The 25,293-nt window shown below is 39.9% G+C and overlaps 1 protein-coding gene across 1 annotated transcript; it reads left to right on the plus strand.

Moving 5' to 3' along the window:
* The first annotated feature begins 67 nt into the window (after nucleotides 1-67).
* Nucleotides 68-25,107, plus strand: ints8 (integrator complex subunit 8). The gene is given in 28 exon segments (NM_001097404.1): nucleotides 68-89; nucleotides 1,346-1,538; nucleotides 2,209-2,383; nucleotides 3,189-3,329; nucleotides 4,349-4,420; nucleotides 4,898-4,949; nucleotides 5,137-5,319; nucleotides 7,168-7,275; nucleotides 7,738-7,890; nucleotides 8,904-9,004; nucleotides 9,920-10,061; nucleotides 10,826-10,896; nucleotides 11,239-11,414; nucleotides 11,525-11,658; nucleotides 13,248-13,358; nucleotides 14,417-14,612; nucleotides 15,521-15,642; nucleotides 15,720-15,901; nucleotides 18,284-18,317; nucleotides 18,452-18,508; nucleotides 18,644-18,705; nucleotides 19,414-19,532; nucleotides 20,362-20,465; nucleotides 20,821-20,871; nucleotides 22,035-22,108; nucleotides 22,666-22,730; nucleotides 24,300-24,343; nucleotides 24,924-25,107. Coding segments are annotated over 27 exon segments (2,976 nt in total). The 5' UTR covers nucleotides 68-89; nucleotides 1,346-1,408; the 3' UTR covers nucleotides 25,041-25,107.
* The last annotated feature ends 186 nt before the right edge of the window (nucleotides 25,108-25,293 follow it).

Consider the following 25,293-nt stretch of genomic DNA (forward strand, 5'->3'; position numbering starts at 1 on the left):
TTGTCACGTGATGCGGCGTGACGTCTTTGTATCGCGACCTGGAGTCTTTATCCGGCTGCCTGTCTTACTCATTTATTCATAGGGGAAAGGTAAGTGTTGGGTACTCTCTTTGGTTTTATGGAAGTTTGTAGGCGGGATGGGGTAACTCGTCTTCTCGGCCGGTTTTAGGTCCCTAGTATCGCGTTTAGTTGCTTTCAATACATACAGGAGGGTTGTGCAACCTGCAGCACCCCGGGGTATCTTTAGCTTTCACCCTGAAACTCTATGTTTAGCTTCATGCTAATGTTCCTATTTTTTAATACTGACTCAAACATTTCAGTTGTCTTAGGGTGAAGTCACACAGCTACTAGCAGCAGCTACTTGTCACGGCTACTTGTCACGGGTCTAAGTATTGTCTATGGCAAGTTATTTTTAGTAGCCATGAAAAAAGTAGCTGCTACTAGTGGCTCAGTGTGTCTTCACCCTTATGGGCAGATATTGCTTCACAATGGCTACTCTTTCAGGCTGTGCCTTACTATCCATGATCATTTAGGGCTCTGGCACACGGGGAGATTAGTCGCCCGCGACAAAACTCCCTGTTCGCGGGCAACTAATCTCCCCGAGTTGCCTTCACCTGCCATCCCACCGGCGAACATGTAAGTCGCTGGTGGGATGGCACACGCGACGGCGTGATTTTGGGAAATAGCGAAAAAGCCTCGTGAGGCAACTAATCTCCCCGTGTGCCAGAGCCCTTATGGGTTGCTTCACCTTTAAGTTTACTTTTAGTGTGTTATAGGATGGTCAGTTCTGAGCAACTTTGTAACTGGGCTTAATTATTTATTTTTTACGATTATTGACTTATATGTCTTCTGCTTTCCAGCTGTCATTTGGGGGAGGAGCAACTAAAAAAACTTTTGCTCTCTGAGGCTACAATTTTATTGTTTTGTTGCTTTTTATAAGTTATTTTTCTATTCTGTCCCTCTCCTATTCATATACCATCCTCTCATTGTAACCATTTTCTGGTTGCTAAGATAATTTGAACCCTAGCAACCAGTCAACTTCTAAAATTCCAAACTGGGAGTTGCTTAACAAAAAGTTAAATCATTAAAAAAAAAAAAAAAAAAGCACAAATAATAATCAATAAAGGGCAATTACAAATTGTCTTAGAATATTACTCTCTGCATCATACTAAAAGTTAATTCAAATGTGAACAACCTCTTTAAACATAAATGGTGTGAGAGGGAGGCTGTATGATCATTTGATGAATGAATGACGTTACACTGATGTTCTTGTGCTCATAGACAGGTAGAGCCAGAGTTCCCTGTGTGTTTAACCTCCAGTCTGATATACTGTGGTATTGTTACAGTCCGGTGTTCCTGATCAGATGAAAAAGAAAAACTCCAGCAGTGATAAGCTGCAGGGGAAGAAGATGAGTGCGGAAGCAGCAGATCGAGAGGCGGCAACCTCTAGCCGGCCGTGTACCCCGCCCCAGACGTCATGGTTTGAGTTTTTGCTTGATGATTCTCTTCTGGAAAAACACCTCCAGAAGTCTGATTCAGGTAATTAACAAATGTTATTCTTATGAACTGCGTTAAAATGATGGATTTTCATTTTATTTGTTTTACCTGAATAAAAAATCCATTAGATACTTGCATGACCATCACTTTTAAAACCCAAACAATGTATATTGTCTCTTGGAATGTAATGGCTTGCTAACAGTTCTAGGACTTGTTATTGAAGGACATGACAATAGGGTTATTTCTTAGCTGCAAATTCTTTATGGTTTTGGCTTTTTTAAAGGTGTCCCCTGTATCTCCCTTATTATCTTTCTACTAACTTATTTAAGCTTAGGGACTGACAAACAATACAATACAATGTGTATATGTGTGTGTGCGTATATATATTATATATATATATATATCACACACACACACATATATATGTATTTTCAACTCTGTACCATCAGCTTCAGTGACAGTCAAGCAGCTTCCCAGAGAACTCTAAACATGTGTCTTAAAAGATGGCCCACCAAGATCAATAATGGAGAGCTTTGAAGCCCTGGATCATTGCTGTTACAGGGCTGCTGAATCTCTCTGCAGTCAGTATATAATATAGAGCATTTCTATCCATATTCATTTGTAGGCTCTAGCTCTCTCTTAAGTTGAATTTAAAGATTTAAAATTGTTTATGATATTGGTTTGTATGTGTGATCTTTTCTTTTATTATTAGACCCTCCGCCTGTTCAGCTGATTGTCCAGTTCCTTGAGCAGGCGTCCAAACCCAGTTTGAATGAACAGAACCAGGTCCAGCCCCCAACTGACAACAAAAGAAACCGTACTCTCAAGTTACTGGCGTTAAAGGTGGCCGCTTATTTAAAATGGAATCTTGATGTACTGGAGAAAAGGTACAAACAAGGCAGTAATATATTGTTTTAGTTTAATCAGCAGATCGGTTTTATTTTTTCATGTGATAAATGGTGTTTCTCATGGAGTGAGTAAAAGTTTTCAATGCCAGCAATATACTTTTGAGTGACTTGGACACTTCTTTCTGATCTGGTCTGCTTGGGCATGTGGGAATATAAGCCTGGTCCCTTAATCCTGTGTTTTATGAGGAGTCATTTAACCTACCTGTATTCTTTTTTGGACTGTCGGAGGAAACACACACTGACACAAGTAAACATATAAATTCCTTGCAGTTAGTGCCCTGGCTGGAATCAAACTCAGGACTTCAGCGCTGCAAAGTAGCAGTGCTACCCATACCCACTGAGCCTCTGTGTTTGGTAGCAGAACTTCTTTTAATATGTCTATTCCAAAAGATGTTGTTGTTCTGTAAACAAAACATAAGTGTCTGTACAAACCGTCTAGGTCTAAAATCGTTATCAGGATTTGAAAACCGCTGCTCTCTAGAAGTATAGTGACTAGCAAAGGCTGTGAGACATATATACTATGATAGGTACTAAAATTGCTTAAGTGCAGTTGCCCATGGCAACCAATCTGTTCTATGATTCAAGTTTTGTACTGGTAGATTGACCTTATGATCTTATTTCAGATTGGTTTCTAACAAGAACTGCCCTTGTTCAGTTTTGCACCTAAGTTCATAACTGAACCCTTATTAGTAGTTATTTTTTGTCCTGTGTTCAGTTTCTGGCTTCAACACAATGTATAGCATTATGTCAATATTATTATTTCTTTTCTCTAAATGTGTTGTAGCTTGTCAGTTCCTGTTCTCAACATGCTACTGAATGAGCTGCTGTGTGTAAGCAAAGTACCTCCAGGAACAAAGCATGTGGACCTAGACCTGTCGACCCTGCCTCCAACCACCGTCATGGCTGTCACATTGTACAACAGATGGTAAAATATATATATTTGACTGTTCAGTTAATCTAAATGCTTACGTTTGTCAGGCAGAATATTGTTATTGAGTTACAAAATATGTGGAACAGATATATGTATATTATACATTTATGTATAGACTAATCAAAGCTATTGTCATGCATTGCTAGTTCAATAAATTGTCATTACAACACTGGCAAAAATGTGGGCAGTACCCATTGGTGGGGTGTGATATGTTTGGAAGTGTCATTTGGGCATGACCAAATATATGCAATTTCCTAGAAACTGGGTACAGATATATGGTCAGCCAGTTGTAATTAACCTGCCCCAGTTAAGGTGCCAGTAATATCCGGGAACTCCGTCGCCATAATCTATAGCCATATGTAAAGCCTGTTTCATGTCTCTGTTTTATGTTATTCATATGTCACAGTTGTGTGATCTGCTAATTGTACAGAATAATTAAATGTGCATGGCAAAATATATTAAAGGGGAAACACAACTTAAGCTTTTTGAAAAGTAAACAAAATTTGAAGCAACTTTGCAGTATACATCAGTTGAAAAATATGCAGCCTTTTCACTATTTTTATTGTAATAATATGGTTTTCATCAGTTCCCTGTTCCCCTGCTGATCTGGCTGACTACTTTGAGACTTAAATAAAATGTAACAGTAGCTGACTGTCCTAAGTCTGCCTTTAGCCTCTGTCATTCAAATCCCACAATTCCCTGTGAGGGCTCTTTAACAAATTTTGGGTCAGAAGCTGGAGTGTCCCTTTAATGCTAAGAGGCACTAGACAGTTATGTCATGGGAAAAATATCAGTTCTGAATTTACACCTGACAGATGGGTATAGGGAACATTCTAGCCTGTGCTTCTATATGACATTCAAGCTTGGGGTATTACAAGGGACACCTATGTTCTCCTACCCCTGTATAGGGACAATAAAAGAATTCTTTAAAATTCATGTTAACGTTCTAATGGCTTGTTATGTTATGAAAAGTTACTTGTTTTTCCTGATTTATGGTAATTTCTATACATTAGGGCCATCAGAACTATTGTGCAAAGCGGCTTTCCTGTGAAACCTGTTAAACAGGGTCCACTACAGCCTAATGTGTAAGTTGTTTCTTGAAGATCAATTTATAATAATGTGTAATAATTTGCTTATCTGCAAGAGAATTGCCTATTTATAAGTGAAAACCTAAGCAGCTGGAATGGAAGGCTTGGCCTTTGCATTGCTAAACTTTATTGCTGGTGCCATGTAAGTGTTACTTGCGTGCGTTTCTATTGTTTATATTTTCTACTGACACTAGGTTAGTGGCCTCATTGACTGACTGCAAAATGGTGACGCTTTTCACTGCATCCTAATAATGGCAGTCAACACAAAAATGAATGCTCAGCTGCATGATGCCTTCTCTGTGTGTGTTTGTAATAAAATGGGCATACAAGTATGTGTATGTACCTATAATAGAAACGTGCTGTTTGGAAACTTTTTTTTTTTGCCAACATTTGTTATTGACATAGTTTAACTGAGCACAATGAAATAAGTTTTTTAGTAGTGAATTATTTCTAATTTGCTTTTTGTATTTTTAGAATGAGTCAAATTCAGCAGGAAAAAGAGCTCACTGAAAATATTCTGAAAGTGGTAAGCATTCATAAATGCTTCTAGAATCACTTATGTTGTGTTCTTTACTGCAGTTCATCCATTGTGCTTTTCTAACATCTGAAGTCTTGTGTGGAGCGATCAGTCCAAGTGACTGAGAAGAAGCACCATCAGATCCAGAGCCAAAGACTATTCTTTAGAAAATAATCAATGTTTGGTACTTTTGCAGCTTAAGGAGCAGGCAGAAGATTCAATAACTGTGCTTGAAAGAGCCTTGCAACTAAAGAGGGACTTCTATGTCCATACCATGAGGACCTTGGACCTTCTGGCTGTGGAGCCTGGAATGGTGAACGGAGAAACAGAAAATTCCACTGCTGGGTTAAAAATTAGTTTTGAAGAAATGCAATGCCAGGTAAAAAGAAACCAACTCCTTTATAAGCAAAATATTTAGTTTGGCAGGTGGTGGGCAGTTTTTTTTTTTTTTGGCGGGGGGGCGATAGCAAGGCATTTTGGCAGGAGAACAGCTTTTATCTCTTCTTTTTTTTTTTTTTTTTTTTTTTAAGCACAGACATTTCTGATTTATTGTTTATAATACTAAAACAATATCCGTGTTTCAGTCATGCCTCAAAGGGGTTTTGCACCTTTAAAGGAATACTGCAATGGGAAAACATGTTGTTTTCAAAACACATCAGTTAATAGAGCTTCTCCAGCAGAATCCTGCATTGTAATCTGTTTTTCAAAAACACAAATGGATTTAAATTTTGAAATTTCACAAAATTATATTTCTACATTTCATCAAAATTATATACAGGTATAGGACCCGTTATCTCCCATAGACTCCCATTATAAGCAAATAACATTTTTAAAAATGATTTCCTTTTTCTCTGTAATAATAAAACAGTACTTTGTACTTGATCCCAACTTGATTACCCCTTATTGATTACCCCTTATGGGAGGCAAAACAAATCTATTGGGTTTATTTAATGTTTAAATGATTTTTTAGTAGACTTAAGGTATGGAGATCCAAATTACGGAAAGACCCCTTATCCGGAAAACCCCAGGTCCGGAGCATTCTGGATAACCGGTCCCATACCTGTATTCTTCATTTCCCAGCGTGCCACAGCCATATCACTTGTGCTCTGATAAACTTCAGTCACACTTTACTGCTGAGCTGCAAGTTGGAGTGATACCCCCCAGATATCAGAATATCACTCAATAGTAAGAAATCCAAGTCCGGCTTGGGACTCCTCCAGTTACATGGGAGTAGGAGAAACAATAGGTTACCTGAAAGCAGTTTTAATGTGTCGCGCTGGCTCCTTCTGAAAGCTCAGGCTCAGATATTACACCAATATTACAACTAAAAAAATACATTTGTTGGTTCAAGATTAACATTTCAAATCGCAGAGTGAATTATTTGCTAAGCAGTGTAGTTTAGAAATAAAAAAAGTACCCCATAAAATCACTTTAAGCTATCTTTTAGTATATTATAGAATGGTAAAGTATTATAGTTTTTTAATTATTTGCTTTCTTCTTCTGACTCTTTCCAGCTTTCAAATGTAGGTCACTGACCACAATATCTAAAAAAAATCCTCTAACACTATAATTTTATTGTTATTGATACTTTTTATTGCTCATTTTCATATTAAAGCCCACACCTATACATATTTCAGACTCTCATTTGATTGTCTGGTTGCTAGGTTAATTTGGACCCTAGCAACCAGATAGCTGCTGAAATTCTGAAGTAGAGTGCTGTATAAAGCACAAAAGGCAAATAATAAACAACAAAAATTGTCTCAGAATAACACTCTATACATCATACTAATAGTTAATTTAAAGGTGAATAACCCCTTTAACTGCCAGTCATCTTTGGTAGAACAGGGATCCACAACCATTTTTACTAGTGAGCCATATTCGTATGGCAACACAAGCATGCAAAAGGATTATGGAAGGGGAAAAAATGGGCTGTGATTGGCTATGTGGACTAATAGCCTATAGGAGGCTCTGCGTGGCTGTACATATGGTTTTTATGCAATTAAAACTTGCCTCCAAGCCAGTAATTCAAAAATAAGAACCTGCTTTGTGGCCACTGGGAGCAACATCCAATGGGTTGGTGAGCAACATGTTGCTCGCGAGCTTCTGGTTGGAGATCACTGGCATAGAATATGATATGCACTGGAGCTCATGATTCCTTTATGGGTGTGTATAGCATGGACATACAGTTGAATTTTCAGTCATTGTGTGTGTGGTTTGTTTTTGGCAGGGATGCTATGACTTGGGCACGGTCTATTTTCAGCAAGGACCCACAAATTCATCATGTTATGAGAAAGCCAGGGATCATTTTTTCAGAACAAAGCAACTGGTTTCAAAGGTAATTCATGGGTTCTTTACATCCTGTTGTGTCTTTGTGTTTCTAATGTTTAGTAAAGCCTTGGAACCAGAATGTGCGAAACTGGATGTAACTGCTAAAGCAAAGAGACATGACAGCTGAAGTTGCAATATGCTGCAGCTTACATGCATTAGTTAAAGCCAAAAGCCCAATGGGCACATCTCCACTCTGCTCTCAAAAAATTCTGTTAAAAATGACTACAATAAGATTGCCTGCATAGCTTCCAAACTGCATGAAAATCCTGCACTACTGCAGTATGTAATGAAGGTCTTGAACAGGAGCTACAGTAAATTCTTCTTCTAATATGGGGCACAGAACTCTTTACATCTAGGGGATATTTTTGGGGGTCAAGCCTGTTTATAGTGTATAAACAAGTAGTAGTTTAGCTGGAAATGTACATGACGATTAAATAATGTTCCTTTGACATGGGTTTCTTTCTGTCAGATTGGTGCTGCATCAGACCACTGTTCCATTGACGAGAAGAGATTGGCTGGGTACTGTGAGGCTTGTGGAGTTCTTGCACCTTCAAATGTGGTCACTCAGCCGGCTACACCTTACAGTCAGATCCACAGTTTCATGAAGACCTCTAGCTACCAGGTAATGAAGAGTGTAACCGAGGGCAAATGAAAATATGTGGGCAGTATATAATGCATTGGTTGTGAGAATTCCCTGCATTAAATCAATCACCTTTTCACAAAACCTGTTCAGCGTGCCTCTAACCCAGGTCACATGTTTTCCAAACAGTATCCACTCCAGTTGCACTCATCCTTCCCATCTACACACAATAACAATTGCCAGTTACAGTAAAGGTTTGCGTTACTGGTCAAATAAAGTAATCATAATATGCTGCATAGAAACTTCACAGGCAGAATTAAAGTACAAGGATTTATTACATGCCACACAGCTGAGCATGTTTTTGAGCATTGGCAGGCCATTTGTAAAGTGCAATGTATGAACAATATAGTCTTCAGAGACACACTATTTATTATGAAAACCCTGTGGTAAGTCAGTGCCTTAGGAAGGATAAATGTTATGTGGCATTGTCATAGCAAGCAAACCTGGCAGCTGAGTTGGTGTAATCACTGATTATTCATATGTACCCCATTCTGCTCTCAGATGGGATGGCAAAGGATTGATTGAGTGCCAGAATGTCTTATTAAATATAGGGGAATCCAGAATCATCTTGCAGAGGAATTGCTGTCAGCAGTGGCATTTGGAGGTCATTTAGTTCTGCCAGTAAGTCATGTAGATTGTGAGATATATTTAAAGGAGAACTCCATTGGCAATACTACTTTAATATCTCCAGTGTAGTCACAGATACTTCCCAGCTGTCCTTGTTTGGGTTTATTCATTTCATGGTGCTAAACTTGCTGTTTACATACTTTTTTGTACAGCTTTACTGTGCGTCCTTTTATCCTCACAAATGTTTTTTATACTTCACTTTTCTTTGTAGAAACCTTAAGCAGACAACACAATTCTAAATGAAATATTCTGGAATTTTGTCAGAGTCTCTTATAAACATGTCTCATTTGTTTTTGATATAACATCAATGCTGTTTAAACTTTGTTACTGTTAACAATGAAGTTAATTAAGTTCTTGTTTCATTTCAGGGTATATTAAAGATCTTTTTGGAAGATAACTTAAACAACAGCTTACCGGACCAGTTCAGGCAGTCGGTGCTGAGAGAGTTGTTCCAGAAAGCACAACAGGGGTAAAAGTTAAAGATTCATGTGTTTTTAAACATACAAATGAGCAAGACCATAATATATGTAGCAGCATGTGTATAGATGTTTGCCAGCTGTCATGGTAATCTGAGATACACAGGTTTTGGTATAGGCATAGTATGTTCATATAAAGTTGGAGCATTCCCTGTCTATTGTAGAATATGTGTAGTAGAGGATGGCAGCTGCGCCCCAGTTTTTTGATTTGAAGGGTATGTGTTGGCTGTTATGCCATTCTCAATTTTTTGGGTTGTGACTGATTAAATTCACAACTGAGGAAGTTGAATAGTTTAAACACCTGGAACCGCTTATTGTTCCATATTGCTGCTGGCAGGTGAATCATATTGGAGAGTATCATATTGTCTGTTGAAGGATAAAACTAAATAATGATTCAGAATAAGTACTAGAGATTATAAATGCATGCCTACCTGTCTTTATTAACTGTAGTTTGTATAGGGCTGGAAACACTACAGCAGGAATCCCCAACCTTTTATACCTGTAAGTAACATTCATATGTAAAGTGTTGGGCAGCAACACAAGCATGAAAAAAGTTCCAAAAAAGTGCCAATGATTGCTGGCTATGATTGGCTATTTAGTAGCTGTTTGTCAGTACACCTGGTTTTTATGCAACCAAAACTTGCCTCTAAGCCAGGAATTCAAAAATAAGCACATGCTTTGAGGCCTTTGGGAGCAACATCCAAGGGGTTGGGGAGCAACATGTTGCTCGCGAGCCACTGGTTGGGGATCACTGCACTACAGGGTCCCTTATAGGAGTTACACTGGTTAGTGCAGAAAGGTAATAAAGGTAAAAGTTGGCCTGCATATCCCAAAATAAAGCAGTGTATAGTTTTCCTAACCTGTTATTGATCAGTATGATCAGCATAGAAATGTTTTATTTCCTACAGGAATGGAGCACTGGCTGAGGTCTGCTTTAAGGTCTGTGCCTGCAACACAGTCTGTGATATCGTTCACGGCCGGCCCATTACTGTTCAGTTTCATCAGCTATTCATGAGACCCAGCAAAGAGAAAATAGACTTTCTTCTTGAGGTGAGTGTGTTACATTGCCATATACCCACTCATTTCCCATTTATTTGTTTACACCAACCCGTAACTATCTGCTCACCTGTTCCCTTTAACATGAGGCACTTCATGGTACCTTGGCACAACTAAGGTCTCATTTACAAAGAGGGCAAAGTGCAAAAAAAAAAAAATGTTTAATGTTCACATTGCACCTTGCATTTTTATACCTCCTGGTATGGGACATACAGATTTGCCCCTGACTGAACAGCACACTGACCATTGAATGCCTAAGCAGTGCACCAGTCTCTTCAAGTGCAAATTGCATGTGGCACTAATGGATGCAATTTTTACACAAGTTTGTTTGTGTGGCATTCTGAATGCTGTGCTGAATCACTTACTGGAATCCTACCGTTGAACAACTAATCCTTTCCCAAGAGTATTTGATTACCCTTATAATTCTCCAAACTCTGTTCTTTTTAGTTTTTATGTCAGTGACATGTGGGGCAGTTATTAAGCATTCTTGAATTTATATTTCATATGACAATGGGATAAAGGGTGTGCTGTAAACTGCTAGATACTATCTAAATATGGGCAAACAAGGGACTTTGTATTTATGTGATAACTAACCTCACTTCTGTATCAATGCTGTTTATGTACTTCTGTTATATAAACAATTCAATAGAAACAATTGTTTAAAAAAATAAAAAAAAACTGCTAGATACACTAATCCCACATGTAGTGATTAGGAGCAGACGTTTATTATACATTTATCAAACCTTTGTTTCCTTTAGGTGTGCTCCAGGTCACTGATGTCCGAGCAAACCTCAGAAGCAAGTAAAAGAAAAATCGCAACATTTCTGAAGTGAGTTCTCCTGATTGTTTGTTCAAGTCTTGGGGGCAGATTTACATGGTTTTGATTTCTATGAGATGTGAAGGCATTATGGGAAATGTACTAAGCCAAAACTCTGATTAAACTCCATTTATATATCTGAAACCTATTTGCAAGATTAGGATTTAGTATTTAGGTGACCCAAGACATTTAATGTCATGTCACTGTAAAGGACTGAATTATCAAATACGGAAAAAAAATGCTTCCGGATCTCAAGAATTGTGAAATTAATGTATCAATAGTTTAATAGGCTGCATTAATTTACAAGGAATATTAGCTCTTTTCTCACACTTTCCTGTGCCTTTTTCTTCCAAGGAACCTGTGTCTGGAGATAGAAGATCTACAGCTGGTATTCATGATTTCCTCCCATGAGCTCTTCATGAAGATGCTGACAGACGAAGAGAGCAAGATGGTGGTGGAACACATTAGAAAGAAAACCTCACGTGTCAGTCTGTGCACCAAACCTGTCACTTCCTTCTATGATCTACCAGGTCAGTGCACAATAAGCACCTCATTTGTTATGGATCTTATTTTCAGTTGCATTTTGTCTCTCTGCAGCATAGGTTTATGGTCACAAGTATCCACTGATATATTTTTACAGCATCTGCCAGTGTTAATATTGGCCAGCTGGAACACCAGCTTATACTGACAGTGGACCCATGGAGAATCCGGCAGATTCTGATAGAACTTAACGGCTTGACCTCTGACAGCCAGTACTGGACAGTGTCTAACAAGGTAATCAACGCTTTGCATAGTTGCTAAGCAAATGGGCATATGTAAGCAAAGTTGTGGGTAGTAAGGTGGAGAGAAATAGGAACTGTGTATTGCATTTGGATTCTGCCTGTAACAGACATCTTCTCTAAAGGTGGCCATACACGCACCAATAATGTTTCGTACGATATTCGGTGCGTGTATGGTATGTCAGCGAGTCGACCGATATCGCAGGAAGCTGCTGATATCGGCCGACTCGCCGATCGGACCAGTTTGAAAATTTTGATCGGGCGCCATAGAAGGCGCCTGACCAAAATCTCCCTTCAGCGCTGAATCGGCAGAAGGAGGTAGAAATCCTATTGTTTCTACCTCCTTACCTGCCGATTCAGCCCTGAATGGTGTGTGGCGGATCTGACGATGTTTGGTCGCACGAAACATCGTCAGATCGCCACATGTATGGCCAGCTTTTGGAACCCTTAGCTATTCATAGGCAGCAATACAATTAAAATGTGTGTGTATATAATATATAATTGCACACATAACTATTATGCAGCATATATACCTATACAGACCTGATAGCAGAGCATGTTGGAGGAAGGGGAAGAATATCAGGAGTTGGGGGGGGGGATAAATAGAACAGACAGGGAACTATAGTAGAGTTGGATAGATGCTGAGAGGAAAGGGAATGGGAAGCACGCTCAGTGAATAGACAGGAAGACATAGGAGTAGATTTTAATTTAAATAATAGGATGGGAAAATTTTATTTTGTCTTCCTCCTGTTTGCTTTACCTTGATCTAGGAGCAGAAATGATATATAACAGAGAGGAGACCATCTAACATTTTTGGTTGGATTTACATGAGCCAACTAGTGCCTAATCTTTGATGGTAGTACATTTGCATCAAAGGGCATGTCAACCCCAAAAAATTATTTTTTGCATAATGAAAGAAAAAATAATTCTAAGCAACTTTCCAATATAAAATAATTAAAAATTTGCAGCGCTTTAAACGTTATTTGTAAATGTAATTGCTGTTGAAAGCAGCATTTGTTGAACTCCTGGTTGTTACTTTTTAAACAATGTTGCAAAGGTCAGTCTTCTGCTGGCTTGGGTTACAATGTTTCAACAGTCTGAGCCACCAGGGCAGAGAATAGAAAAGGACAGGCAAACACTGTTTCTAATAGCAATTATATATGCAAATAACTCAAAAACCATTACAAACTTGTAATAAATGTATATTGCGAAGCTGCTTAGAGTTTTGGTTTCTTTTATTGGGCAAAAAATTATATTTTGCCTTACCTTGTCCTTTAAAGCCAGTCTGCCTGTCTAGTGGGGTTGTCACATACCAATTCCTATAATATTTACTATGCACAGAAGGCTGACAAGCAGAGAAGCAACTAACCAACAATATGAACTATTCTTAAAAAAATTATGATAGGTTTTTTTTATGTCCTTTTAATTTATACTCTCAAACATATGCTGGGTAGTAAAATGACATGGATGCCTAAGCTTTTGTTACTTTTATAGAATGAATAACAATAGGCCAAACTGAAGTGAGTACAATTAGCAGCCGCACCATGAGTGCACCATATCTCTCATCAATTTTTCTCTTTTTAGTGGGAAGTGCCAACCATATACACTGGAAGTATCCTTGGTATTAAAGATAATCTGACCAGGGACCTAGTCTACGTCCTTCTTGCCAAAGGCTTACACTGCAGTGCAATTAAGGTAATGAAGTGATCTTATCTCCTGGCTCTGCAGTAGCAAAGGGGCCAGGGAACATCAGCTTTGCACTATGCAAGGAGATTTTTGTGTGTGTGTATAAACCATAGGGAGTCCTACTAATGTGCATTTATACTAATAAGTATTACCCCTTGATAACTGCCTCCCCTTGGTCAGAATGTCACTAAAAATGGAGCAATACTGTATTTACTTATCTTTATGGAGCAGTAACTTTTTAACAAAGCTGAGACACAAACATCATAACCCTTCTGTTAAATAAGCAGTACCTCCTATGTGTAATAAAAGATTGCCTAGCTGCAGAAACCCAAAGCAACCAATACGGTTTTTGTGTTTACACAATCAGTTAATACTTCCTGCTGATTGGTTTCTATAGGTCATTAGGGATGTAGCTTTTTTTTGTACCTTTTATTACATAACCCTATGCGTGCTTGGTTAGCTTGTACAGGTATGAGAACCCTTATCTGAAAAAAAACATTATCCAGAGAGCTCAGAATTAGTGGCAGGCCATCTCTTATAGAGTCAATTCTGAGCAAATAATTCACATTTTTTTAAATGATTTCCTTTTGTCTGTAATAATAAAACAGTGCCTTGTACTTGATGGTAACTAAGCTGCATGAACACATATTGCTGGGTAGACCATTCTACTATTTAATGTTTAAACGATTTTTAGCAGATCTGAAGTATGGAGATACAAATTACAGAAAAAACCCTTTTCTAGAAATCCCCAGGTCCTGAGCATTCTGGATTCCAGGTCCCACACCTGAATACTTGCTTTTCACTATACAAATACAAAGGATAAATTAGGTGCTACATTCATGCATGTCTTTTTATATATTCAAGGCATGGGATCAGACATCAGTTATAGTGTCTCTTTCAGTTAATGCTCAATTTAAACAGATGTAGGGTTTCCATAAATACCATATGAAAAAGAGTATTTTAGTAATGTTCCATAAAGGTGAGGAAACTTAAAATAAAGTTAAGTGTAAACTGACTGTATATCACTCCTCATAAACATGCTTCTAATTTGTTGCAATTTTCTCCAGGACTACCCTCGTGCCAAGCAGCTGCTGTCAGCTTGCCTGGAACTGGTGACTGAATTTTCTCCAAAGCTGCGCCAAGTTATGCTTAATGAGATGCTGCTCTTGGACATTTACACCCATGAAGCTAGCATTGGTCAGGAGCGCCCTCCACCAGACTTGATCAGCAGAGTCCGGGGCTACCTAGAAATGAGAATACCCGGTAAGAGCATTTTTGTGTATATCCTTACACAATTTTAAAGGGAAAATATACCCTTCTTTTTAATATCCACAGATTTATAGGAAACCATGAAAGTTTATCCCTGACTCAAAAGAGCCAGTCCCAACTGGCAGAGTACTGCAACCCTTCCCTCACTGTTCCCTCACAGAGGGACTGGAGGTCCCTGAACCATCACCTATATCATCACTATAGAAAAAGGGAGGATTTGCATGACTTTGCTAGCTTAAGTAAAGTTGAGAAAAGGTTCCTTTTTATCTGTGGAATCTGTGTTAAAAAAAACAAAAATATATCTTTTTATATTCAAATTTAGAATTTCAGAGTATTTATGCACTGTGTCTGCAGAAATTTTATTCCAACCGATACCTACTACAGGCGCAGTCACTCACTTTAATTAATGGAAAGATGGTGCCACCAGTCCTACCCTACCTAACACTGTCTTTGTTAAGAAGTTCAGTTTGTGTGTTACTTTGGCTTCATGCCCAGTGGTGATATTGGCACAGCCTGTTGTTTGTTTAAGGTTGGCTGTGTTTAGTCCTTGCTCTAGAACACCCTTTCCTGCTATCCAGGTTGACATAATTCCCTATCTCTTGGAAAAGGCGTGGCAGGATAAGTATAAGACTTAAGCATTAACATTGGTTCACATTTTTATTTTAAAATTGGCCTTATAATTTAAGATGTTGGTAAAATTGTAGCTATATAAAAGGTGGGTAGTATAGCCCAGTGCCAACAAAAGCACAAACTAAAAATAAGTTGTGTCTATTGTCTAATGTACCAAATGCATTGTACACTACAGTTCTGCAGCTAAAAGAATAGTTGTAAATATGTTGCAGATAAGAGTTTAGATGTTTTTGGGTACATGGGTAGTTGTTTTTTTTTTTTAACCCCCACAGACATTCCCCTACGCCAGGTTGTGTCTGAGGAATGTGTTGCTTTCTTGCTTAACTGGCGTGAAAATGAATATCTAACACTGCAAGTGCCCCCGGCTCTGGTACAGAATAACCCGTATGTCAAGGTAAGGCCATCTCAGGCAAAAACAAAAAGAATATATTAAGGCAGTTTTCACATCTTTACATATTCAAAACATTATAGCTCGGACAGCTGCTGGCAGCCACATGCAAGGAACTACCTGGGCCAGATAGCCGGCGAACAGCCAAAGACCTGTGGGAAGTGGTGGTGCAGATATGCAGTGTCTCCAACCAGCATAAGCGAGCCAATGACGGCAGAGTATGTCTGATAAAGAACCGGGATTCTACAATGGGAATCTTGTATCGGTATGTAGTGACTAGAGATGCCAAGCTACAGTATACGCTATGCGATGGGTAATTTCCCACGCTTGCCAATAAAGGCATATAGCTGTACTGCAGTAGTTGTCCTGGAATAATGTTACTGCAAAGATTTGTACTATAAAGTACTCTGTACTGTAATATGCTGTTTGTTTAGGACTGCTGCTTTTTTCTTACTCTAGTTCTGCATCTACCCCTGTGCCTCTCTGTCTCCTTGCTGTATTTGCTGTACCCTGCCTCTGTGCAGTGCTTGCCACTGGTGGATGTACTGGGGTTGGGTGTTTCAGGCAGTCTTGGTTCAACCCCCTGGTATATCTGTTTAGGTGTCCAATAGGATAAACTGCATTTTAGGAGGGTAAACTCCACTACCACAGTTCTCCCTCTATCGTCACATTGGTCTTTCAGCAGATGCCTTTCTACATGCAAAGGCTGCAACAGCCAGCTCATATATTGGAACTCTAACCAGAAGTAATTAGCAGAGGCAACATTGTAGCTTTAGGATAAAACTCTTTTTGAGAAACAAAGGGGGTGGTGCAAGTCCAGAAAAGATGTTTAGTGTGGTATATACAGCATTGTGCTATTTAAGCAGTTCATTATTAGACCAGTTCCTTGTCTCTTTACACCCTTTTTAGGTCACTGGTCTATGCCCACCACTAACTCTTACACACAGGTAATGGTGTAGTGCAGTGCTGTCCAACTTCTACGGTGCCGAGGGCCGAAATTTCTCTAGCATACATGGTGGAGGGCCGCTAATGGAAGCCAGTTTTGACCACTCCCCTTTTTGAAACCACACCCACTTCAAACCACACCCATTTTATCACAATGGTGGTAGCACAGCAAAATCCCAAATGCTTGGTCCTTACTGTGGGGATATCAACCATCATTCATATGTGAAAGAATTAAGTCATATTAAGATATACCCTTAAATTCCATATGCCTCCTCCTCCCCTGTGGATAGCAGAGCAACCCCCAGTACATAATTACACACCTTTGGGACCATTTAATGGCTATTTCCAACTGCTAACAAACTCCCACAACAAACCCCTGCCAGGTTCACCTCCCACAAGCAGCATAGGGCAAGCAGAGTATGGCACACACAGGCAGCACTCTGCCTGTCCTATGCTGTCTGTGTGTGCCATACTCTGCCTGTCCTAACCTGCCTGTGTGTGCCATACTCTGCCTGCCCTACCCTGCCTGTGTGTGCCATACTCTGCCTGCCCTACCCTGACTGTGTGTGCCATACTCTGCCTGCCCTACCCTTCCTGTGTGCCATACCGACCCTGACCTATGCTGCCTGTGTGTGCCATACCCTACCTGCTCTATGCTGGCTGTATGTGCCATACTCTGCCTACAGTACCTATGTCTGAGGTGTGAAGAAGTGAACAATGGGAGTGACTACAGTCTGAGCCTGAGGTGTGAACACTGCAGGGGTTGAACAATGCAGAAACTAAAAGGTGTGAAAAACATAGGGGATTACATTTTTAAACAATACAGAGGGATTACAGCCTGAATCTGAGGTGAGAGCCATGCAGGGGGCCAGTTAATCTCAGTACTGATACCATTTAATGCTTACTCAAAGGTAAGCCATCAAAGCAGCCAGACAGGTGGGGGGCCACACAGAGGGGGGTCGCGGGCCACATGCGGCCAGCGGGCCGCCAGTTGGACAGCACTGGTGTAGTGGGACTGTGTGGGGGGTGGGTCAGATACCATCCTTGGCCATTTTGTTGGCCTAGCTCTTGTGGTCCTGCTAAAAATACTAAAACCATGGCCTATGGCAGCTTTGTGACACATCAAGGGAAAAGTATTGCACTGGCCATTATCTTTCCAAAACATGAGTATCCATTAGGAGAGCATTGCCATTTCACTTCTCGGGTGAATGTTCAGATATTGGTCGTACATTTAAATATAACAATCTAAAACTAATATTCAGACTGAAATTGTAGGATAAAGCCCTAAAATTAACAAATCGGAGGCTGTTCTGAACATGAAATTGTTGGTAGACACCAATCGTACAAAAGTGATTTCCTGGATAACTTTGGTCCCCTAAGGATATCTTCAGATACACAATACATGCGCAGATTTTATCTTTATCCAACAGAAATTTTCTAACCTAACTAAACGACCATGGTAAGAAAATTATCGGCTGATAATTCAGAGCCCACACACGGTCCCAAAATCATACGAATTTCATCAGTACGTGTGTGGCCAGCTTAAGCTGTAGCAACAGAATCTTTGTCTTAATTGTAGCTTTAGTTTCCTGATAGAATTGTATTGATAAGATTCTTGCAAAGGCTGTGCTTGTCATTCATTGCCAATAATGGATATTTTGTGCACTTTCATGTTTACAACTTTTTTACTTTTGCTTTTCAGAAATGAACTGGTGTCTTTTGTTAAGAAATTACGTGTAAGTATAAGAGAATAAACAAACGAAGGGAGCTGGGTATAATGATTACAGCATCACGCAAAGACCGACAGAATCAGAAGACGAAATTACATTTGTGTTAAAACCTTTGTAATATCATTTTCTTTCTAATTTAGGAGCCGCTGGTTTTAACAACGTTGCTGTCTCTGTTTGTCAAGCTTCATAACCTCCGGGTAAGTGTAGTGTCGGGCAATAGCCTGGCTTTTGTTTTATTGCTGATGCTATATTTGCAACATTGATGTATATTATGAACTTCTGCTGGTTTAGCCTACTTTAGTAATTCGATACATCTTGTATCATTCTTACAGGAGGACATTGTCAATGATATCACTGCTGAGCACATCACCATCTGGCCATCATGCATTCCAAAGTAAGATATGTTGCTCTTCTGTTTAGTCTCTCCTTGTAGGTGTGTATATATACGTACATACATACATACATACATACATGATTGGGAAGTGCAGGGTGTCACATGGAAACTAGTTTCAAGTGTTGCAAACCCATGCATGGTGGCTTATATTTGCCATTTAAGGCCCCATGAATCTTTGCCCCGCACATCTGTGCAGTGTTACCCAGACTAACCCAGTATACAGATACAGTAGTCACTGATTACTCTTAAACTGTAGTTACAGTATGCAGCTACAGTAGCCACTCTCCAGTCCTAACATATGCCCTAGTATACAGCTCCATTTGGCCTTGATTCATTTTTACATGTGGCCCCAGTAGCTACTGATTATTACATCTTACATGTGGCCCCAGTATTCAGCTTCAGTAGCCACTGATTACTCCTTACATGTTGCCCCCGTATACAGCTTCAGTAGCCCCTGATTACTTCTTAGGCGTGGCCCCAGTAACCACTGATTATGCCTTGTGTATGTGGCTCCAGTAGAAAGTGTTTTATGCTTCTCATCTAGGGGTTTTACTTCAGGGTTTGCTCAATGAGTTGCTGTTCTTATCTATAGACCTGTTAGGAAGTTGTGACATTTTCATGGTGTACTGAACAGAGTGTATTTAGGCTCCAAAGAAGCATAAATAGTTCTCTAGCACTAATTAAACCATTTATGTCTCTATATTGTAGCCTTCAAGCTGTGGACTTTGATGCCGTGGCCGTTACAGTGAGAGAGTTGGTCAGCTACGCACTAACAATAAATTCTAACAGCCACTCCTGGCTCACCATTCAGGCAGATATCTATTTTGGTGAGTACTGCATCGCTATGTTATGTGTATGCTAGGCTTGAACAAACTATGTGTTTATTATGTACAAAGATGTTTCTGCATGTAGGGATAATGATGGCAGAAGAGAGTACATGACAGAGAACTGCTCAGCAGCCATAAGCTCACCCCAATATACTTACATATTTAATTTATTTACAATCATATAGATTGTAAGCTCTATGGTGCAGGGGCCTCCATCTTCTTGTCTTTTTTGATTCTTAGCTTATTGCAACTGTACCTTGTATTGTTATACTTTGTATTTATCTATTATTTTAATAACCCCCTGTTGTATTAATCTATTCTACTGTACAGCGCTGCGTACATACGTAGTACTTTATAAATAAAGATATACATACATATTTCTTTCCAGTACAGGTATGGGACCGGTTATCCAGAATGCTTGCCACCCTTGCATTTTTCTGTAATTTGGATCTAAGTCTACTAAAAGATCATTTAAATATTAAATAACCCCAATAGGACAGTTTTGCGTCCAGTAAGGATTCATTATATCTTAGTTGGGATCAAGTGAAAAACTTTTTTTATTACACAACAAAAAAAAAAAATATCCAGAATTTTGGGTTATTTAATAAAAATGGAGTCTGTGGGAGATGGCCTTCTGTAATTGTGAGCTTTCTGGATAAGATAACAGATCCCATACCTATATTATACTTATCACATTGTACATTTGTGCTTGTTAGCTAGTTATACTTTTGTGCAGTAGAATAAAGAAATATGGCCACAAAGCCAATACATGGAGGTTCATATACAATCAGAATTAATGAGGTTTATTGTTTTGTTTGTTTTTTTAAAGCAACAAACGAGTATTCTGCTGCTCTGAACTACTATCTGCAGGCAGGGGCGGTGTGCTCTGATTTCTTTACCAAGCAAGTTCCTCCTGAGGTTTATACAGATCAGGTGAGTAACTATGTGCAGTACTTTCTGCCCAAGGATCTCACTAAAACCCCTGGCTTGGGTACCATAGAATGTATTGTGCAGCCCAAATAGTAAATAAAGGGGTCATTTAAGTTTGTGTTAACTTTTAGATAGAATTTTGGTTTGTTTTGGTTATCTTTTTTCATGGTATTTAAGCTATTAATTTGTTCTCCATTTAATCTACCTGATTGGATAGCCTAAAAATGTGTGCGGATGCTGGCGGGGTTCCGAGATGAGGACTGGAAATCGCTAGTATATGGCACACAAACATTTATCCTGTGTGTGATGAAATGGCTCTGTGTTCCTGAGTAACTGTTTCTTGTTTGTTTATATTCAGGTGATTAAAAGAATGATAAAATGCTGTTCCATGCTGAATTGCCACACACATGTAAGTATTCACATTTACTTCTCATGTACAAATGGCTTTCCCATGTATCAGCCACCCTTGTTTCAGTTCTGTTTTATATATTGTGTCCCTTTCTCAGTTGTAACCTCTCCTACTGCACCCCTTTACTGATGTAGGGCATATTACGCAGATATCTCTATAGTGAGTATCCAGTGCCACCCAACTGGGGGTTCTCATTCAGGGCAGCATGCTGCTTTTCAGTGTTAACCTCCCCTACTGCACCCCTTTACTGATGTAGGGCATATTACACAGATATCTCTATAGTGAGTATCCAGTTCCACCCAACTGGGGGTTCTCATTTAGGGCAGCATGCTGCTTTGCCCCAACTAGCAATAATGAATGGTATTGCCGTTGGTTATGTAGCCATACCCCAGACAGCTTTGAAGGACAAGTCAAATCATATTACCTGGGTGATGTGGAAATGTGTTTGGCATCCCCACTGAATATAATTGTCAGGCCTGTGCCTGTGAAAAAACTGCACCAGACCAGTGTTCCGAGCCCAGACTGCAATTCAAAATAGGCCCTAGCATTTTATGTACACAGAGGCCCAATAGTGAAAGCCATCCATTTCCAGAATGGGACCCTCCCTGAACCACCACATGGAGTGCCACAGGCTGGCGCATTTTTTAGCAAACAGGAGTGCCACCCAGGGTGCCAAATCACTTTGTCACTGCCCAGTGAACTTGACTTGTCCTTTAACTTGTGTTTTGTGTTTCTTAACCTTGGTTCCCTAACTATTATTGGATGCTTGAGCTCCCAGCATGCTTTAGCCCCTGGTTATATGTATAAGCATTCAGAATAGACTCTACTTAGCAGAGTACTTTCAGATCTATTACGGTCTGCTCTACAGTTGTGTGCCAGACATGAGGTCTGCAAGGCTAATAAGGCCCTCCAATAAATGGGAGAGACTGAGGGCCATCCTTTGCCTCTTATCTTTTCCTAGGGTTCATCCATTAAAAGTACAGTGGGCCAAAATATAAGCCAGAGGTTATTAGACATTATATATATATATATATATATATATATATATTAAATAGTTCCAGTAGTAATGAAAGCTACTAATTCAGATTCAAAGCTCGCAAGCAATTTGTATTTAAAGCGAAACCCCCCCTTTACAAGGCAACATGCATTTATTCTGTTTCCAGGTGGCAATACTGTGTCAGTTTCTCAGGGAAATAGATTACAAAACAGCCTTTAAAGCCCTCCAAGAACAGAACAGGTAAGTATAACTGTATAGGCAACATGTCATCATGGTACAGAATGAAATATTTGTTATTCTGCTGCTGCTGCTGCTGCTGCTGCACCCCTCAAACTACATGGAAGTCAGAGCCAAGGGCTTGCACAGACAGTACTAGTTAAGATTCTCTTGTTCAAATAAGAGAATCTTAGTCTAGCACTAACCTAGCAATCTTATAGCTCCAACATGTTCTGTTGCTCTTTACACTTATTATATATCTGTAGCGTTTACAGTCTAAGGCCCCTATCACATTCACAGACAGTAGGGGTAATTTTATCAGGAGCCAGTTAACCTGACTCTGTGTTTTGGGGTGTCGGGGGAAACCCACACAGACATGGGGAGAACATGCAAACTCCTTGCAGCTGGAATGGATAGCATTACCTGCTGAATGGGAGCATAAATGAGTGCATTTAATTGACAGGATAGATTTGGGGGCGTACAAGGTTTACATCAAAGGCACTGGAGTTGTTATTTAGAATTACATTTAATCCCTAGCAGGTAACAGTGATCACTAATAAAATGGGACTGTTTTCTTTCAGCCATGATGGAATGGATTCTTACTATGATTATATCTGGGATGTGACCATACTGGAATATCTAACATGTATCCTTTTATCGTGTGTAGCCCAAATGCTTTGTAAGCACCGTGTTCTATCCCCGCTTATGAGGGCCACAGGCCAGGGATTGCTTGTCCCTCCCACGTAAGGAACATCTCTGCCTCATTCCAGAGCATCTCTAGAGATAGGTGTGTGGTAGAGTCCTGCACAAGTCTGTCCAGCTGGGTCCTATATAGAGCAGTATGTGCTAAAACAGGGATCCCCAGCCTTTCTTAAGGTCCACATACACGGGCCGATTATAGCTGCCGATATCAGTCCCTGGGACCGATTCGGCAGCTTATCGGCCTGTGTAGGGGCAGAAACGAGGGATCTGGACTGAAATTGGGCAGATATCAATCGGCCAGGTTAGAAAATCCAGTCGGATCAGGGACCGCATCGGTTCGTTGATGCGGTCCCCTAACCGACTGCCCCATTGAAGCGTGTGTAAATTCAATCGTTTGGCCCCAGGGCCAAACGATCTAATTCGCCTACATGCCTCCCTGATATTGCCCACCCGTAGGTGGGGATATCGGGTGAAGATCCGCTCGCTTGGCGACATCGCCAAGCGAGCGGATCTGCCCGTGTATGGCCAGCTTTACTCGTGAGCCACAGTCAAATGTAAAAAGACTTGGGGAGCAACACAAGCACCATAAAAGTTCATGGAGGAGCCAAATAAGGGCCAAGATTGGCTATTACGCAGCCTCTATGCACACTATCAGCTTACAGGGGCTTTATTTGGTAGGAAATCTTGTATTTATTCAACCAAAACTTGCCCCTAAGTTAGGAATTCAAAAATAACTACCTGGTTTGGGGGCACGGAGAGCAACATCCAAGGGGTTGGTGAGCAACATGTTGCCCCTGAGCCACTGGTTGCAGATCACTGTGCTGACAGCAGAGAAGGAAGAAATTAGTTCATGGTGGATGAGAAGGAGAGGGTGTGCAGGAAAATGCAGGGAACATTGGGCGGGGCGATGAGGGAAAGTGGCCTTATGCACACTGGAGTGAGGAAGGTGGTGGGAGCAGTACAAGTGTGAAAATGCTGGACGGATATATGGGGGGGGGTGTACAGGGAAAGAGTGCAATGACATGAAAAGGGGCCAGCAATGTATAAATATACTGGGTAGTGGGGCAGAAGGTGAGTGGGAAAATGCTGAGTGTTGGGGGCAATGTGAAGTGGGTGCAGATAAGTGTAAAAGTAATGAATGATTGGGGTTAAATGGAATTGATGAATGAGGAGAGGCTCACTGCTGCATAAAGTGGAGCTGAGGGGAAAGGAGAGTGCTGCATAGAGAGATGGAGCAGGTGTGAGGAAGCCGAGTGCAGGAAAGAGGAAGAAGCAGCTGGAAAAAGAATACTTTGTGAATAGAGAAGAGGAGGGCTGCATTAAAGCAGTGCAGGCTGAGAAGAGTGGAACTGCATGGCCAGTGAGTGGTGTAAAATTAAGAATAAGAATAGCGAGTGAGAGCAAATCTTCCTAATGAGAAAATAAATACCCACTCATACTAGTTAAAAGGTATGTTAGTTAGCCTGCCCCTGGGCATTACATGTACTGTTGTTTCATTAATTCCATTTTCCAGATTTACATCATAAAAGAGGAGAAACCGATAAAAGACAGATAGCGGTGAGTAACTGGGCAGTTTCATATTCAATTTTCAAAACACAGCACTGGCTGAAAACCACACACATATTGACTTCTGTTTATCTGTACACTGGGAATCGATCTGCCTCGCAAGGATCAAACATGGAGTAGCTTTAAACCGAAACCTGTTATCTTGAGGCTGCCCCTTTTTAAATTTACCCCTTATCAACATGCAACTTTCTGAGATCTCACATCTTTGGCATGGAAGTTGGCACATTAACATGTGTACTGCATATTTATTTATATGCATTCTGTGTGTTAATAGTAACCTCAAGGGGTCAGTTACAACCAAAAAGTGCACTTTCCCCATAGTGAGTTGCGCATTAAACCCCATTTGCTCATATAAACGAGCCTTTTACACCCTAGATTGCACTTCTTTCTCAAAACAAGTACTGGGTAAGTAAGTGGAAAATGCCTTTGCTCTTAAAGAGGAAACCCAAGGCTGCTTTCCAAAATCGGACTTGTGTGCAGGTTTAACCACAAGCCTTCGGACTGTGATCAACATGTCTAATTCAGTCTGGCTTTATAGGTGCTGCTGTATTAAACCATCTCTCTACTGCAGATTAAAGCAATTGGCCAAACAGAACTAAATTCCAGTAATCCTGAAGAAGTCTTGCAACTTGCTGCACAAAGGAGGAAAAAGAAGTTTCTGCAATCAATGGCAAAACTTTACTTTTAAAAAGTAATACAGAACATGTAAATATTTTTGTATCCACTTTAAAGACAAATTAAAACTTTTTTTTTTTTTTTACAAAAAGTGAACTTGTGTTTATTTGGAAAAATACATATTTACACATGTACACTCTAAAAAAAGTTCTTTACAATTTACACAACTTATTTACATTAATATACAGTGCATGTTATAAAAAGTCTTCGAACGAAGACACAAATGTAGAAGCTGCAGGTACAGAGGGGTTCCTACTGCAACATTC

The sequence above is a fragment of the Xenopus tropicalis genome, chromosome 6, assembly GCF_000004195.4.
Source record: "Xenopus tropicalis strain Nigerian chromosome 6, UCB_Xtro_10.0, whole genome shotgun sequence".
NCBI lineage: Eukaryota > Metazoa > Chordata > Amphibia > Anura > Pipidae > Xenopus > Xenopus tropicalis.